Source organism: Heterocephalus glaber, unplaced genomic scaffold (genome assembly GCF_053883595.1).
Source record: "Heterocephalus glaber isolate CG9 unplaced genomic scaffold, H.glaber_assembly_v1.0 deba00001778, whole genome shotgun sequence".
NCBI lineage: Eukaryota > Metazoa > Chordata > Mammalia > Rodentia > Bathyergidae > Heterocephalus > Heterocephalus glaber.
Genome location: NW_028258465.1, coordinates 3,939,977 through 3,954,648, shown reverse-complemented (window position 1 = coordinate 3,954,648; position 14,672 = coordinate 3,939,977). Strand labels below are relative to the sequence as shown.

At 43.1% G+C, this 14,672-nt stretch overlaps 1 protein-coding gene across 6 annotated transcripts in view; it reads right to left on the bottom strand.

Annotated features, from left to right (window-relative positions):
- The window catches only part of Slc39a10 (solute carrier family 39 member 10), a 117,726-nt gene that overhangs the window by 35,182 nt on the left and 67,872 nt on the right, over positions 1–14,672 (bottom strand). For 5 of the 6 annotated variants that reach the window (XM_004868950.4, XM_004868949.4, XM_004868953.3 and 2 more), the window contains exons 2-3: positions 2,435–3,456; positions 73–280 (exon numbers count right to left, since the gene is read on the bottom strand). In XM_004868950.4, the coding sequence (XP_004869007.2) occupies positions 73–280; positions 2,435–3,445 (1,219 nt within the window). In that variant the 5' untranslated portion in view covers positions 3,446–3,456. Of the gene's footprint in view, positions 1–72; positions 281–2,434; positions 3,457–3,894; positions 3,989–14,672 lie in introns of those variants that run through there. The other variant, XM_004868951.4, reaches the window with a different exon arrangement.

Sequence of the window (14,672 nt, the reverse complement as noted above, 5' to 3'; positions counted from 1 at the left end):
TTCTAACTGAAGGATAGTTTAAAAGATAAGTGCAGGTACTACAGTGCTTTAAGGAACAAATTTCTTTCTTACCTGAGGCCCCTATGTTTGACTTATCTTCAGGAATGAGATGCTTCTCCTTACTTAAATCTTCAACTAAAAGTCTGTCAAAATGCTCAATGCACAGCCTGCTGTCGATCTGGTAGAGCAGTGCGGGGCACAGGTAGGTGAACAGTGTCGGTGAGATGGGGGTGTTGGCCCCATGCCCAAAGTGTTTCAGCAGCTGAGTGCCATTCAAACACTGCAAGGAGATCACAGCACAGCTGGTAAGAGAAGGTCTTCAAGGTTATGCAAAAGATATACACGAATCAGTGCATAATGAAACTAGTCTAAATGTTACTGGAAAATAATGTGCAACATACAGGAATGTAACACAAATAAAGACTTTTTACAGGCACTTAGGATACATTCAACTACAAAAGTCTCAAGACTTTCTATGGATTTTAATCATTTTTTCCACACATAAAAGATAATGATTCATAACTACAGCCCTAAGATTCTATGAGGAGAAAAATAATTTCCCTACCAAACTGCAATCATCGATGACTCCAAATTAGCAACACAGACATTTTCACTGGCAAAGGCGCTCACAACCTGAGCACCTGCCCAGCATGCACAAGATCCTGGGTTCGATCCCAGCATGACAACCACAAAACCCATTAAGAAAAAACAGATGAATACAGTATTGGGGAACTTCAGCCCAAAGCAATTGAGGGAGACTAAACTGGAAGACAAAAAAGGCAGGTTCATCCTCTGGTACTTTCAAAATAAATGAGGATTTAGCTCAGTGGTTCCGGCGCCTGCCTCGCAAGCACAAGGTCCCGAGTTCGATCCCTGGTACCAAAAATAAATAAATAAATAAATAAATAAACTAGAGGCTTAAATTAAATGGCAGAAGTGGAGCCGAGGAGGATTACTGACAGCGACGGCAAGGGTGGCCTGGCCCCTTCCACACACATCCCGCCTGCACGCTTGTTTACTGATGCGCATCCCGCAGCTGCATCTGTCTATGGCCCAAAACTGAAACAAACCAACAAAACCACTAAACCGCAGAAACAAACTCAAAACCTACAAAGATACATGATTCTTCTTAGGTCTTAATGACCATGCCGGACCCCCTCAGTGCGCTCCTAAGAGCATTTCTGCACTGTCAAACTCGCAGGGCTGCTGAGCAGGCGTCTGATCCAGGTGTCAGGCCCCGCACACGTGAACCCGGACAGCAGGAGCTTGTTACTGCAGCAGAGGGCCCTGGGGAAGCACCCAAGTAACACATGCACACCTGAAATCACACGAAGATCTGAGGTATTTTTAAATCCATGTTCATAACTGCTAAAAAACAGTATTTGATAACTTACCCAGAGAAGAAATACAATACTGTTTACTCAGATGGTGACAGTGACAGAAACAGCAAAAGGTAAGGTCATTTTCCACAGTTGATGTTGCTGCTCTCTAGTCACACAAACAAAACACACTCAACACATTTCCCTGAACTTTAATAAAATGTTAAAAATCAGAATAAACAAGTGTGTTGGCATACCTTTAATGAGACAAAAATTAGCGTGCTTAAGGTAGTTTTTAAAAATTGAGGAGGAGCAATGAAATGTGCAAAGTGTGCAGGAGTATAACACTCAGAAGGTGCCAGGACCTCCTCACTGCCCAGGAGTTTGGTCTGACACACGTCCTAGTTCACCCATGTCTGTCAAAGACCTGGGAAAAGACCTCGCTCCTGGCTACATGGCTTTTTCATCGAGCAACAGAGAAGACAAGCCCATCACATGTACCAAACTCCTGGCTGTGGCGTTAGAACCATGACGGAACCACTCAAGGGCTAATCTGATAACAGCAATCATGAAAAATAAAGTCTTCTAGGTCCTCCTCAGGAGGACAGGTTGAATAACAAACAGTGCTCATTTTTAAGTATCTAGAAACCAGCTGATGGTAACAGTGAAAACCGGTCAATTCGTATGACCACGATAAAATGAAGAGCTAAAATAAGGAAGGTTTTGTTTGGTTTGGTTTGGTTTCTGTTTTTTGAGACCGGGTCTTGCTATGTGTCCCCAGCTGGCCTCAAACTCATGGCGATTCTCCTGCCTCGGCCTTCCAAGTGCTGGGATCACAGGCATGCGCCATGATGCCTGGCAGGAATGTATTTTCTAACTATGTGTAAACACACAGATTGAGGAACCCCAGACTTGAGAAGAAAAGGAATACAAGTCACACAGACTGGGATTACTTAACACTCTGTCAGGGATCTTCCCTGATGGTCCCTATGGAAACATTCGAAGCAAGCTAAAATATGCCAGACTATCCCGGTGGCAATCTCTGTCTTTACCCAAAACGTTACAGGACTACTGCAGACCACAGAGTGACCATGGGCTGTTCGACGTAAACTCACCTCGTGGTGGTGGTCATCCTCACCGTGATCTTTGTGACTAGCAGCTGAATACATTGCACTTTTTTTGACGTGTGGTGCTTCTCGCTTCCGGGCGTGCCGAAGCTCTCCTTCGTCCTCAGACGCCCGGTCCTGATGCCCGTGACCAGGGTCGTGCCCGTTGTGCTCCGGGTGAATGTGAGAATGGCCAGGGTTATGCGCGCGATCGGGCTTGTGCACCCGATTATGCTCATAGGGTTCTCCCTGGGCATGGGCAGGGGGCAGGCCTGGCGTGATGACCTCAGAGTTCTCGTTATTTTTCTTCCCTTTGTCCTTCCGTCCTCTCCGGGGCTTGAGTTCCGCCTGCTCCTGTGTCTTATTTGTCTCTGTGGCTGGCACGCGGCTGGGCTCCCCAGGCTGCCCGCGGGGGGCAGAGCCGTTGTGGATGTGGCTGGCGCCGCTGTGGTCCAGGTGCTGGTGCAGGCGGTGAGGGTGAGGGCGTGGGCGGGGGCCGTGGTCGTGCGTGTGCTTGTCCTCCGACTTTGCAGGCGCTCCGAGGGCCTCCTTCATGGGGTCACACTTGTGACTCCTCCTCGCCGGCAGGGTGCGCGCAGTCTGGTTCTCCGGGCTGGCGGGCTCGTGGGCATGCTGGTGGCTGTGGGAGTGGGAGTGCCTGCCCTCCTGGACGGCCAGCATGTCCAGGTGAGAGACGTGGTCGTGGCCCAGATCCTCGTGGCTGATCTCCACTACCTTTATCTCTCCCAGGCCCAAGTTTGTTAAAAGTTTCTCCAGGCCGAAAAAGGATAATCTTCCATTTTCGCCATAACGATCAAAGAGTCTCTCAATATAGTATCTCTGCTCGTTCTCGGCGTCCTGCACAGAGAACTTGCTGGGCTCCGGCTCTGTCATCCCGCGGTGGTGTCTGTGCAGCTCCTCTGGGCCATGGTCATGCTCTTCATGGCAGTGGTTGCAGTGGTGGAAGACAAACGTCAGCAGGCAGATGAGGCAGAACTTCGTGTGCATGTGTACCTTCATTTCTGCTGCTCCTGCAGATTCAGAGAGACAAGCTTTAGTCTACGTAGACCTGAGCACGCTCAAGGTATTCACAAACTCCCCGGCAGTGACCAGTCTACTAGGGAAATGCCTTACCCTGTCCTTCACGGTTATAAATCACTTTCCCTCTCCAATTCCCTGTAAACCAGTCCTTTTTAGCTGGGTGTGGCGGGGCACACCTGTAGTCCCAGTGACTGGGGATGAGGCAGGAACATTGAGAGTTTGGAGCCAGGGAAAACTTAGTAAAACCCTGTCTCAAAATAAAAACAAAATGGTACGGGATGTAACTAAGCACTTGTGTTCCTCCCCCAGTTCTGTCAAAAGGGAGGGCTGAGGTTTTAACAAACTGTACGTAACAGTGTACAGCCCTTCAAATTAACCAACACACATCGCTCAGCACTCAAAGCCTACCGTGACCCTAAGTAACACACCAAAGTCTATGTCCACTCGTTTAAGCAGGGATTACTGGCTGCATTTCTATCTGGTCCTTCATAGTTTGCTGATCTCTGCACACGGAGCAACTAACTGGTCAGGAAAATAAAGCAAAAAGATGTTACAATGACAAAATGAGTAAGAATCAGAAAAACTGTCATTACTCATAAGTGGCAGAATGTGATATGCAGAAAATCTAAGACTCTCTAAGGTTAATTTTGTACTACTGTTACATATGAGAACAACAGTCTAAATCAGTTCTTTTTTTTTTTTTTTGGTACCAGGGATCAAACTTGGGACCTTGTGCTTGCAAGGCAGGCAGCAGAACCACTGAGCTAAATCCCCGGCCCTCAGTTCTATTTTTATACACCAGAAAAAGTAAGAGAAGAGATGATGAACAGCACCACTTATAACAGCAAACAGAAAGGAAGAGGCCTAACCACAGATGTACAAGACCTTTCCACAGAAAAGCACCATGTTAAAGCCCTAAATAGATGGCTATATCATCTTCATGACTAGATGAACCACAGATCCAAAACAATCCCAAGCAAAGTCTTAGAAGTATTCTATGAAAACTGGTGAGCTACTTTTAATATTTATGTGGAAACCAGAAAGGGTCAATGATGGCCCAGACGCTCCTGAGGAAGAGATGGACCGAGCACTTGCCCTACCACTGATCAAAGACTGCATTATTTAGCACATGAACAAATGGGCCAAAGGAATAAAATAAGACTCTAAAAGCAGGAAAGGCATCCTTTTCCTTGCTGCTTGGTCAATTAGATTTCCATGTAGAAGAAAAATAAAACTTGCCTCCTACGAAAAATCCATTATATGTAAACCGTCAACCTAAATCTGAGATAATAAATATTAAAACAAGAACTGTGCTGTCCAATGTAGTAGTCACTAGCAATATATGGGGATTTAACTCTGAATCAACCAAAATTAAATGAAAAATTCAGCCTTGAGGTTCCCTTAGCTACATTTTAAATGTTCAATATCCACATATAACTAATGATTACCATCTTGGATTGCAGATTATGGAAGATGTCTTCTATTACAGAAAGTTGAGGCCAGGACACTTCCAGAATTCAAAAATATAGAGTTAGCAAATTATGTAATTCTTAAGCTTTCTAGAAGAAGTGAAATTAACCTTATATCATGGTCTAGTTAACCCTTTATAGCTGAAATTTATTAGCAAGATATTTTACATTCTTTTAATGCTATGATCTTTAAATAGACATTTATTTGGCAGTTACCACAACTCAGACTCACTACATCTCAGCTGCCCAATAGCCATATGTGGTTCCTGACCTCTGTTAGGATTCAGATTTAGATTTATTTGGGGAACTAACTTTAAGACCTTTAAGATAGGATACAGCTAGTATAGTGATCCACACCTACTTTAGAGGTTGAGGCAGTGAGTTCACAAGTACAAACCCAGTTTGGGCAACTTAGCAAGACCCTGTAACAAAATAAAATTTTCAAAATGGGCTGGACATGTAGCTCAGTGATAGGGTGCTTGCCTAGAATGCACAATCCCCAGTACTGCAAAGTAAATGAATGAACGAACAAACCAAGAAGGCAAGGCATGGGTTGAGAGAAAACTATCACAATGTACAATCAAGAATTTTTAAGGAACTCCTACAATCAATATAAAAATTATGGAACAACCCAACAGAGAATCTTGAAGTGCCCCATAAGAGTAGCTAAATTACTGAGAAGTACATGAAGAGTTGCTTGATCTCAGTCATTAGGGAAATTTAAATTAAAATCCAAATCAGATACTCCAACAAACTCAGCAAAAGACTAAAATATAAGACTTCCAATAACAAAAGTAGGCGAGGATGTGGAGTTATCTGAAACTCGCATACACTGTGACAGTGGAGTGTGGACTCCTTCAGGAAAACTGTCAGGAAGTGGCAAAAGCTGAACTAAGTACATCCACCCACACAGTGATTCCACTCCTGAGCGACATATGTGGACACCAGAAGACATCAACATGAATGTTTCTAAGGTCACTACTCATCAGCCCCAGAACTGGAAAGAAAACCTAACCACTTACCAACAGCAGAAGGAGTGCACGAGACACAACCTCGCAGTGGAACACCACATAGGAAGGAAAATGCAACACACAGGCATAGGTGAGTCTCACAGTCATTAGATGGAGTAAAAGATGACAGACATCAAAGAAAGCCACATATACGAGGATACTTAAGGTTAAAAATAAGCAAAACTAGGCCAAGATAATGGCTACTTTTTGAAAAGGTAGGCGATAATAACTGGGAAGAGACAATACTCCAGGGATTGAAAGTGCGGTGATGCTCTTTCTTGAGTCGTCGTTACATAATGTGAATTTTGGAGACAACTTCTGACACTGTGCTCTGTCAACTTCCTGAACACATCATGTTCAGCTTTTAAAAGGTCTTTTTTTTTAAGTTCTGGAGATTGAATGCAGGGCCATAAGCATGTCAAGGACATATTCTACCACTGAGCTACACTATATCCCCAGTGCTAAAAGCTTAGCAAAAAATCAAATTTTCCGGCCAGAGATTTAGCTCAGTGGTTCTGTCACCTGCCTCGCAAGCAGAAGGTCCTGAGTTCCTGAGTTCGATCCCCAATACCAAAAGAAAAAGAAGAAGGAAAAAAAAAAAACAGATTTTCCCCAGTGAAAACCAATTAGAAAATGTAATCACATACAAAATTATATGATTCCTTGAAATAATCAGAGTAAGAGAATGAGGCATACAAAATCCACTAAAAGCAAAATTTTGTAAGACATTATTGAAACACAATAAAGTACAAAAGCTATATACAATTTTGGGGTGTGGGGGGGTACCAGGGATAGAACTCAGAACCTTACGAATGTGAGGCAGGCCACTGAGCTAAATCCCCAGCCCAATATATACAAATTTAATTCAAGGCCAATCGACAACCTGGCAGCTTGGTAGCTGGTTGTTTTGTTTTGTTTTCTGTGTGACCCCTTAAGCAAAAGTTCTTATGAAAAAACAAATTAACAAGTACAATCAAGAAAATCCAGATTAGTAAGATTAACAAACTTCTCTTTATGAAGTTAGACTAACTAAAATAACAGAATTGGCACAGGGCCAGAAAACAATGCCCTTAGAGCAGAGCAGCATTCAGAGTAAATCACTAGCGCAGACTGTGAAACAACTCTTCTTCAGAGTCGACCACAAAAGGAAGACCTGTGTCAGAAGCCAAACCCTCAACAAACTTTAGAAAAAAGCAGAGGAGAGTGTCACTATGACCTGGATGAGAGAAAGACTTTCTAAACAAGACAGAACACAATGCTAAAAGAAAAAATTTGATTTAACTAAATTCTTTAAAAATTACAATAAATACCATAAACAAAGCTTATGACAGGCCATATACTAGAAGATAATTTGTAATGTATGTATGTATATAAACAATGCATTTAAAAGATCAGTTTCAAAATATACAGAATGTTCACAGTAAGGAAAAAACTGTAACATTACACTAGACAAAAGATACACACGGGTGGGCTAATGAAAAAATATTGTACGTGCTCAAATAGTAATAAAAAAATTAAAGTAGTATATTGCCATTAATTCCTTCAAAAAACTCCCTCTTTCTTCAAACACACGTATCCCACCACTGGAGCCACTTTCTGGGGCAGTTCTGAAGTCCTTACAGTGGACACTCCGCCCAGTTTACTGGCAGGCTCTCGGTGCCATGAGCCCCTTGCTTCCCCACAATCCGGCGGCATCGTATCAGGAGTCTGATCAAGGCCTACGGGACTCACATGGGCACGTCGAACGGCAGAGCTGGGCCAGCACAGCTCCTCTGCCAAAGGCTGCCCAGGAGACTGAGTCCCGGTCTGTGGAGCTAACATCCAGCCGAGGTCACCGTGACCCCAACTAAATCCCATTCCCTGAGTTACAGCCTCCCTCACTGACCTGATGGGTAACTCGTTAACAACAACTCAGTCCTGGTCTCCATTTGTTTTCTCCTGCAAGAAAGCAGCGCCTCGTTTTACAGCCTTGCCTGTGATAACCGTATCGCCAGACGCAGGTGTCTCACTGTACCTGCCCTGCCTCTTCTCGCGCTTGTAATCAACAATACTGGGGTCTTGCGTGCCTTCTGTCTTTGTTGCCCAGAGCAGCATAGACCATCCCAGACCCCCTTTCTCTGAACGTCTCTTTTCTGTGTCTTTCTTTGGTTCTCTCTCACTTGCATTGTATTCCCTTGCAGGAGATTGAGACCCACAGCTGGGGTCCCTGGAAGGTCTCTCTCATGTCTTTACTAGGTGTGATCAAAAATATGCTGAACGCTTCTTACGAGCGCTATCCAACAGAAAGGCAGGCCTGTAAAACTCTGACACTGTGTTCTCATCCACCTTATTCAATGGAAAGTCAAAATGACCATGAAAATTAAACATTTTGAATTGATTCAGGCCATCGAGGAGGCCACGACAGTGCAACTAAAGGCCATCATAAACAGAAAAACTGGTTCCTAATCACCTAGGCAATGTAAATCAAGATCATGCTTCAAGACACAAACAGGAGCCACTGACAATACTGCCATTGAGATTGGACAATACCAGCAAATAGTGCCGGCAGAAGTATATACCAAGCTGAATATGAACACATTCTACTTTTAGCTAAACTTGCATTTGGCACAAGAGAACAATTTCAAGAATCTTTACTGCAATACTTTTTTAAAATGTAAACTACCTTGCACCATGATGCTTTGGTTCCAAGTAACCAAATATTCAACTAAAGCTGGTTAAATTAAAAAAACAAAAAAACCCAAAAACAACTGTCACATAAAAAGGAGTTGAGACTCAGTGGTTCCGCAAGGTCCAGAGTTTGATCCCTGGTGCCAAAAAGGGGGGGGTGGGTGGATGATTTGGTACAGTATCAAACTCCTAACAGGTCACTCTCAGGTCTGTAATCCACATCTCATGGTAACTGCTACTGCTGTTACAACTCTTAAACTCAGTATCCAAAGGCAAATGCAGCTTTCTCCCTTTTTAACTAGGGAGAACAATTTCCTTCAAGGCTCCTCCCAATGTTCCCTGATGCGCTTTTTATCAGGTCTGTATAAGCTGATCAACAGTGGCTGCTCTGGGGCTAAGACGCTACCTTTCCTAAGTATGTATACTGGGACACGAGAACTCAGAGAAGCCAAGGACTAACAGCCCCCAAGAAAAAGAGGTGAGCAAAAACTGCCAGTTGGTTACATAACCATTAGTTTGCCCATGGAGACTTAAATGTATCAGTGAAAGAACACATAAAATAAATGTGGCCTATTATGTAACCACTGTGGTTATACTGTGTATCTGGGAGGGAACATATACTAACATGAATACTTCAAATAGAAAAAGCAAACTGCAAGCTGGGCGTGGAGGCACATGTCTAACCCCAGCTACTGGTGGGGAGGCCACTGAGGAAGGAGGCTATAAGTTCAAGGTCAGCTGGTTAACTTACCCAAATTCAGTATGGTGCAAAAACAGAGAAAAATGCACATTACAAAAAGATACCTGCTGGGCCAGAGATTTAGCTCAGTGGTTTCACTGCCTGGTTAGCAAGCACATGGTCCCGAGTTCCATCCCTGGTGCCAAAAAAAAAAAAAAATCCCCCAAAAAGATACCTGCCGTATAGCTTATATACAATTTTAAAACACCCCAATTACCTTCCTTTTGGATACAGTATATTTGCAGCAATAGTATTGGAGATATACACATGGAAATGATTACCAGTGGTTATCTCCTTGGGTGACAGAACAGGAACACATATTTAACTGCACCTGCAATGTTTTATTTCTTTAAGACCGAAGAGGAGAGCTGAGGATGTAGCTCAGCAATAGAACACTTGCCTAATACCCACATGGCTCCTAGGTTTGATCCCAGCATTGCAAATGAATGAATGAATGAATGAGGGAAGGAGCTGAGGCAATGTGACAGGGCATTGTGCCATTTTTCTATGTGCCTGTCCATAAATTTGGTATCACATGACCTGTATCGGTGGCTTATCCCACAGGAGGGTCAGGAAGGAACTAGAAACGCAGACTGTTAGCTTGTCCAGAAACTCCAGGAGCCAGGGCCAGCAGGCTTCAATCTGTCCTAGTGAGTCTGAAGCAGCTACTTGAGCTTGATTCTCTGCTTATACCAGTAAAGTACCAAAAATTCCTATTTTAAATGATACTTTCGTTGAGTGACTATGATGATTATCCAATTAAATTAGACTGAATTGTATGTGGCATGTTTGGCTTAAAAATTTTAACAAGTAGTCTATAAAATATATTTCATTTCAAAGCTATATTAAGTTTGAGATGTTTTTAATCCAAGTATTTCAGTTTCTTATACAGTCTCATGGGCAGTCACCATTCGTTTGGTTGGTTGGTTTGGTTTGGTTTTTTGAGACAGTGTCTCATTATGTAGTTCAGGTTGTCTTTAAACTCACTACATAGCTCAGGCTGGCCTCCAATTCTTGGCGACCCTCTTGCCTCAGCCTCCTGTGTGCTGGGATTACAGGCATGCCACCATGCCCTGTCGGGAGCAATGCTACATAATTTTAGGGTAAAATCATTTGGTTAGCCTAGTTCTGCCTACAGCCCAGCTATGGAATTCCGAGACATAACTCCATTTTGGCCTCCGGTCACAACTGAGACCTCAGTGATTGGGTGATGCTGTGATTCTCCAGGACAAGAAACATCCTGGGAGAAACAAACATCTACTCAGTTCCTCATTGTTCTTGGACTGTTACCATCTTGTTTACGTGGATGTACTGAACTCTCTGCAAGTCATTTGTTATATTTGTTTCTCCTGATGTATGGTAAACTGCGGGCTTTTGTCTCTGCCGCCCAGAGCAGCACCAATCAGACCCAAAGCTCAGCTTCTTCTCAGTCTTATTTTTCTTTTTTTTTTTTGTACCGGGGATTGAACTTGGGACCTTGCGCTTTCGAGGCAGGCGCCGGAACCACTGAGCTAAATCCCCGGCTCAGTCTCATTTTTCTACCTTTCCTGTGATTCGCCTTGTGCTGCCGTGGCTCCCAGGAGACTAGGACTTACTGCAGAGGTTCTAGTAACGTCCTCTTTCCCTGTTCCCTACAATGCCCAGCTTCAGTCACCATTTAAAATACATCAATTTGGGGCAACCCACTTTCCGGTCCCTTTCTGTCTCTCAGACAGAAGCTTTCTTTCAATAAATTCTTCCCACTCTTAACCTCCGTTGTTCCTAGAATTCATTCTTCGATTTTAGAGAACACGAACTCGCGTGTCGGTATCTAGTAGGTTTGGGAATCACATCTTTCCCCCCTATACCATCTTGGAGGTCTTCCACCGAGATTACTGTGGGAGGTAAGACTTTGCTTTTGTCCCATAGGTCCTAACTTTGGTCTTTTTGCTTCATAGATTGTAACTTTTCATTTCTCAGGCTCTGGACATTTGTTTCACAGATTCTGGTTTCTGTTTCATACATTCTGGCCTTCGTTTTGGCTTTTGTTTCAAAAGTGCCTTAATTTTAAGCTGTGTATTTTTTTTTAGTTGTGTGTTTTAAATGTTTGGAAATTTCTTGTTCTTTTTATGCACTGTCTTTTGTTAAAATTATATTTTATTGTTTTGTATATGTTGCATTTGAACTGAGTTGCTTAAAAATGTTGTAAAATGGGCCTCTTATGAAATGGTCTCAGATAAAGACAGTTCAGGCTTTTCTCTGTCCCTTACAGAAAGCTGCCCAAACAGTGGTTACTCTGCTAGCTAGTAACTGCCTGTAGGGCAGCTGCCACTCTCAAAGCAGGGGCCAGGCTTCTCCAGTTGTCCTCTGGTGAATCCCCACTCCCATGACACCAATGGCGGGTGGAACGTTGACCAGATAGGCAACTGGGTTCCTTTCAGGGACAGATCTCTGATTGCATGGAACTATCAGAAGCTGAGGTGACAACAGAGGGGTCATGGCCAGGGGTACTCTCCGGCGGACACCCAAAGGTCCCTCAGAAGAAACTAGCTCCAGACACCCCGTCCGGGTAATCCGCAGAAAATCTCCACATCTTGTCCCTATCTGGACTCCTCTGTGAGGTGAAAGGGGAACTCTGTCAGTGATCGTCACATATCCTCTGTCCCAGGGTGATCTGAAGCAAGGCCGACAGAGCCCTTTCTGAAGCCTCCATTAAGAGCTGAGCTACAGGTTTGGACTACTTTCTCTACTACTAGTAAGGCCTCTAGACAAATGTACAAATCTTTGATAGATTAAAAATACCTGAACCTTTTCTCCCACCTAGGCATGGTCTTCATCATTTATGTGTACAGGGGAGAAAAAATGCCTTTTCTGATAGGTTATGGACTTTGGAACATTGACTGTGGACTTATAAAATGCTGTATGGTAATTTTTTGGGATGTTTAACCAGCTTGAGCTTTATTTGGGCTTTTTCCTCTCTGCTAGTGAGTTAAAAACTCCACTTAAACTTTTCTCCAACTTGTTGTGAGTTCATTTGAAAATCCCTTGTAGTCAGACCACTTCTTCTTCCAGAAAGTCAGACTAAGGCAACTTGCAACAACTGTTTTGTCTTACACTAGGGGAAATAGCAATCAGTAACTTGCATTTGTGTTTTTACTCTTTAACTAGAATAAGGGACTATCTTAGCCCGCCTTTCTCTTCATTCATACATGCATAGGAAGTTGATAAAGGTGTCTTTTCTGTGTAGATTGTGGCCACTAGGAGGACCTATGAGTTTCAAATACTTAGTGAATTTAAAATGGACCTTAAAGGAGTAGCCTTGTATTGCTGCTAATAAAAGTTGCTTAAATGACTGGATAGACAACAGAAATTTCTCAGAGCTTTCTCTGCCCTAGGGCCCAGGACAGAATCTCTGACTTACAATCTCTGGAGGTGATCTCTTTTGCAGGAAAAATGCCCTAATTTGACTGTTGACCTATTCCCCTCTCTCTCTTTCAAGGAATGTAGAAAGCAATGGTTTAAATCTCTTGGTTTGCTAGCAATACTTCCTTCTCTAAACATGACTGTTATGGCTGAAATCAATTGTAACCTGCGCTTTGAGAGTACCTACTGGAGTAAGGATATGAGTTTCCTGAGGAAAATAAGATCCCATGCTGGTAAAGTGTAGATAGTCCAGTCTGGTTTTATTTTCTAGTTCTCACTCCAGATGGTAGCTACCTATCCTGGAGTGGTATAAACCTTGGGGGACGCCCTGGGGATGCCCTAGGGGGCACAGGAATCAGGCAGAGACTTATGGGACGCCATATTTGTTTCTCTTGTTTCAGATTAGGAACTCCATATCTGAACCTCTTACTCCTTTGGAATATATTAAGGAGCAATTTAGTATTTCTCTACACCCGCGCATGGTGTGCCTACATCCTAAAGCCAAATACACAGAGGCAAGTACTATGATGCTATCTCACAATTAGAATTATACTGTAAAAGAGAGAAAATGGACAAAATCATCCTATGCTGAGATTCTCTTAACACTAAGAAATAATTCTTGCTTGTGTTCAAATATAAATGTGGGCCATAGAAAAATGAGAGACGCCTCACCCTTAAGGCATTCGGTACCTCTACGCCTGAGGCTACTCCTCACACTTTAGAACCTGACAACAAAGTTTCCAGGACAACTTTTAAGCCTTGACCACCAGATACTGAGGGTAGAGTTGCTAGTCCAGCCATAATTAAGACCTCCATGAGGCTATACCCATCCTTAGCTAACTTCAGGTCCCTCAAAGACAACATCCCTTGCAGGAAGTAAACGACAAATATGGGACTACCTGTGTTCATGTGTCTTTTTCTTTCAGTGATAAGACAGATTGAATGAGACCTATGAAAGTTTTCAGATGACCCTGATATGTACACTGATGTCTTTAGAGGACTTACTCAGAACTACGGACCAGGTTAGAAGGATGTAATGTTGCTCTTAAATACTGATTTCTAATGAGAGACGATTAGTCTTACAAGCTGCTACTACATATAAAGACAAATATTATCTTAATTTTGGAAGCTCAAAAGACAGGCAGCCAGGGGAACAGCTGGTTCCTACTAGAACACAAGCAGTTCCAATACAAGGCCCCCACTGGCCTGCCAATCAGATAGATTAACTAGAAGACATTTTCAGGCATGTACTCTTGAAGGTCTAAGAAACATGAGAACTAAGCCCTTCAGTTAATTTAAATTGTCAACTGTTTATCAGGAAAAGATAGGACATCCCTAGATCCTGATTTGATAGAAGGAAATACTATAGTTTTCCCCAAGTCACAGTCTTGCAGCATGTAGATGGTATAGTGTTATGTGTCCCCTCAGAAGAGCTTTCTAGCCAAGACATCTGCTCTGCTGAATTTTCTTTGTTTTGGGCTTTTTTTTTTGGTACTGGGGATCAAACTCAGGTCCTTGCGCTTACTTGGTTTTTTTTTTGGTTTTGGCTTTTTTTTTTTTTTTCTGCTGAATTTTCTAACAGACAGGGGTAATAATGTTTCTAGATCTAAGGCACAACTTTGCAGCCTTGAGGTAAAATATTTAAGCCTTTATGACATCTAAGGGAACCCAAAGACCCGGGGGGGGGGGGGTTAAACCAGTTCTTTCCTTTCCACAGCCAAAGGCTCTAAAACAGCTAAGGAGATTCCTGGAATTTACAGGCTTTTGTGGCCTTCAGATAGCAGGATATAGTGAGATTGCGTGACCCCTCTATCAGCTTATAGAAAAACCCAAAAGACAGTCATATTTTAACCTGGGAACCTGGTTCCCAGACCGCATTCCAGAAGTTCAAACAAGTACTTCCAAGTGCCTGCCATAGG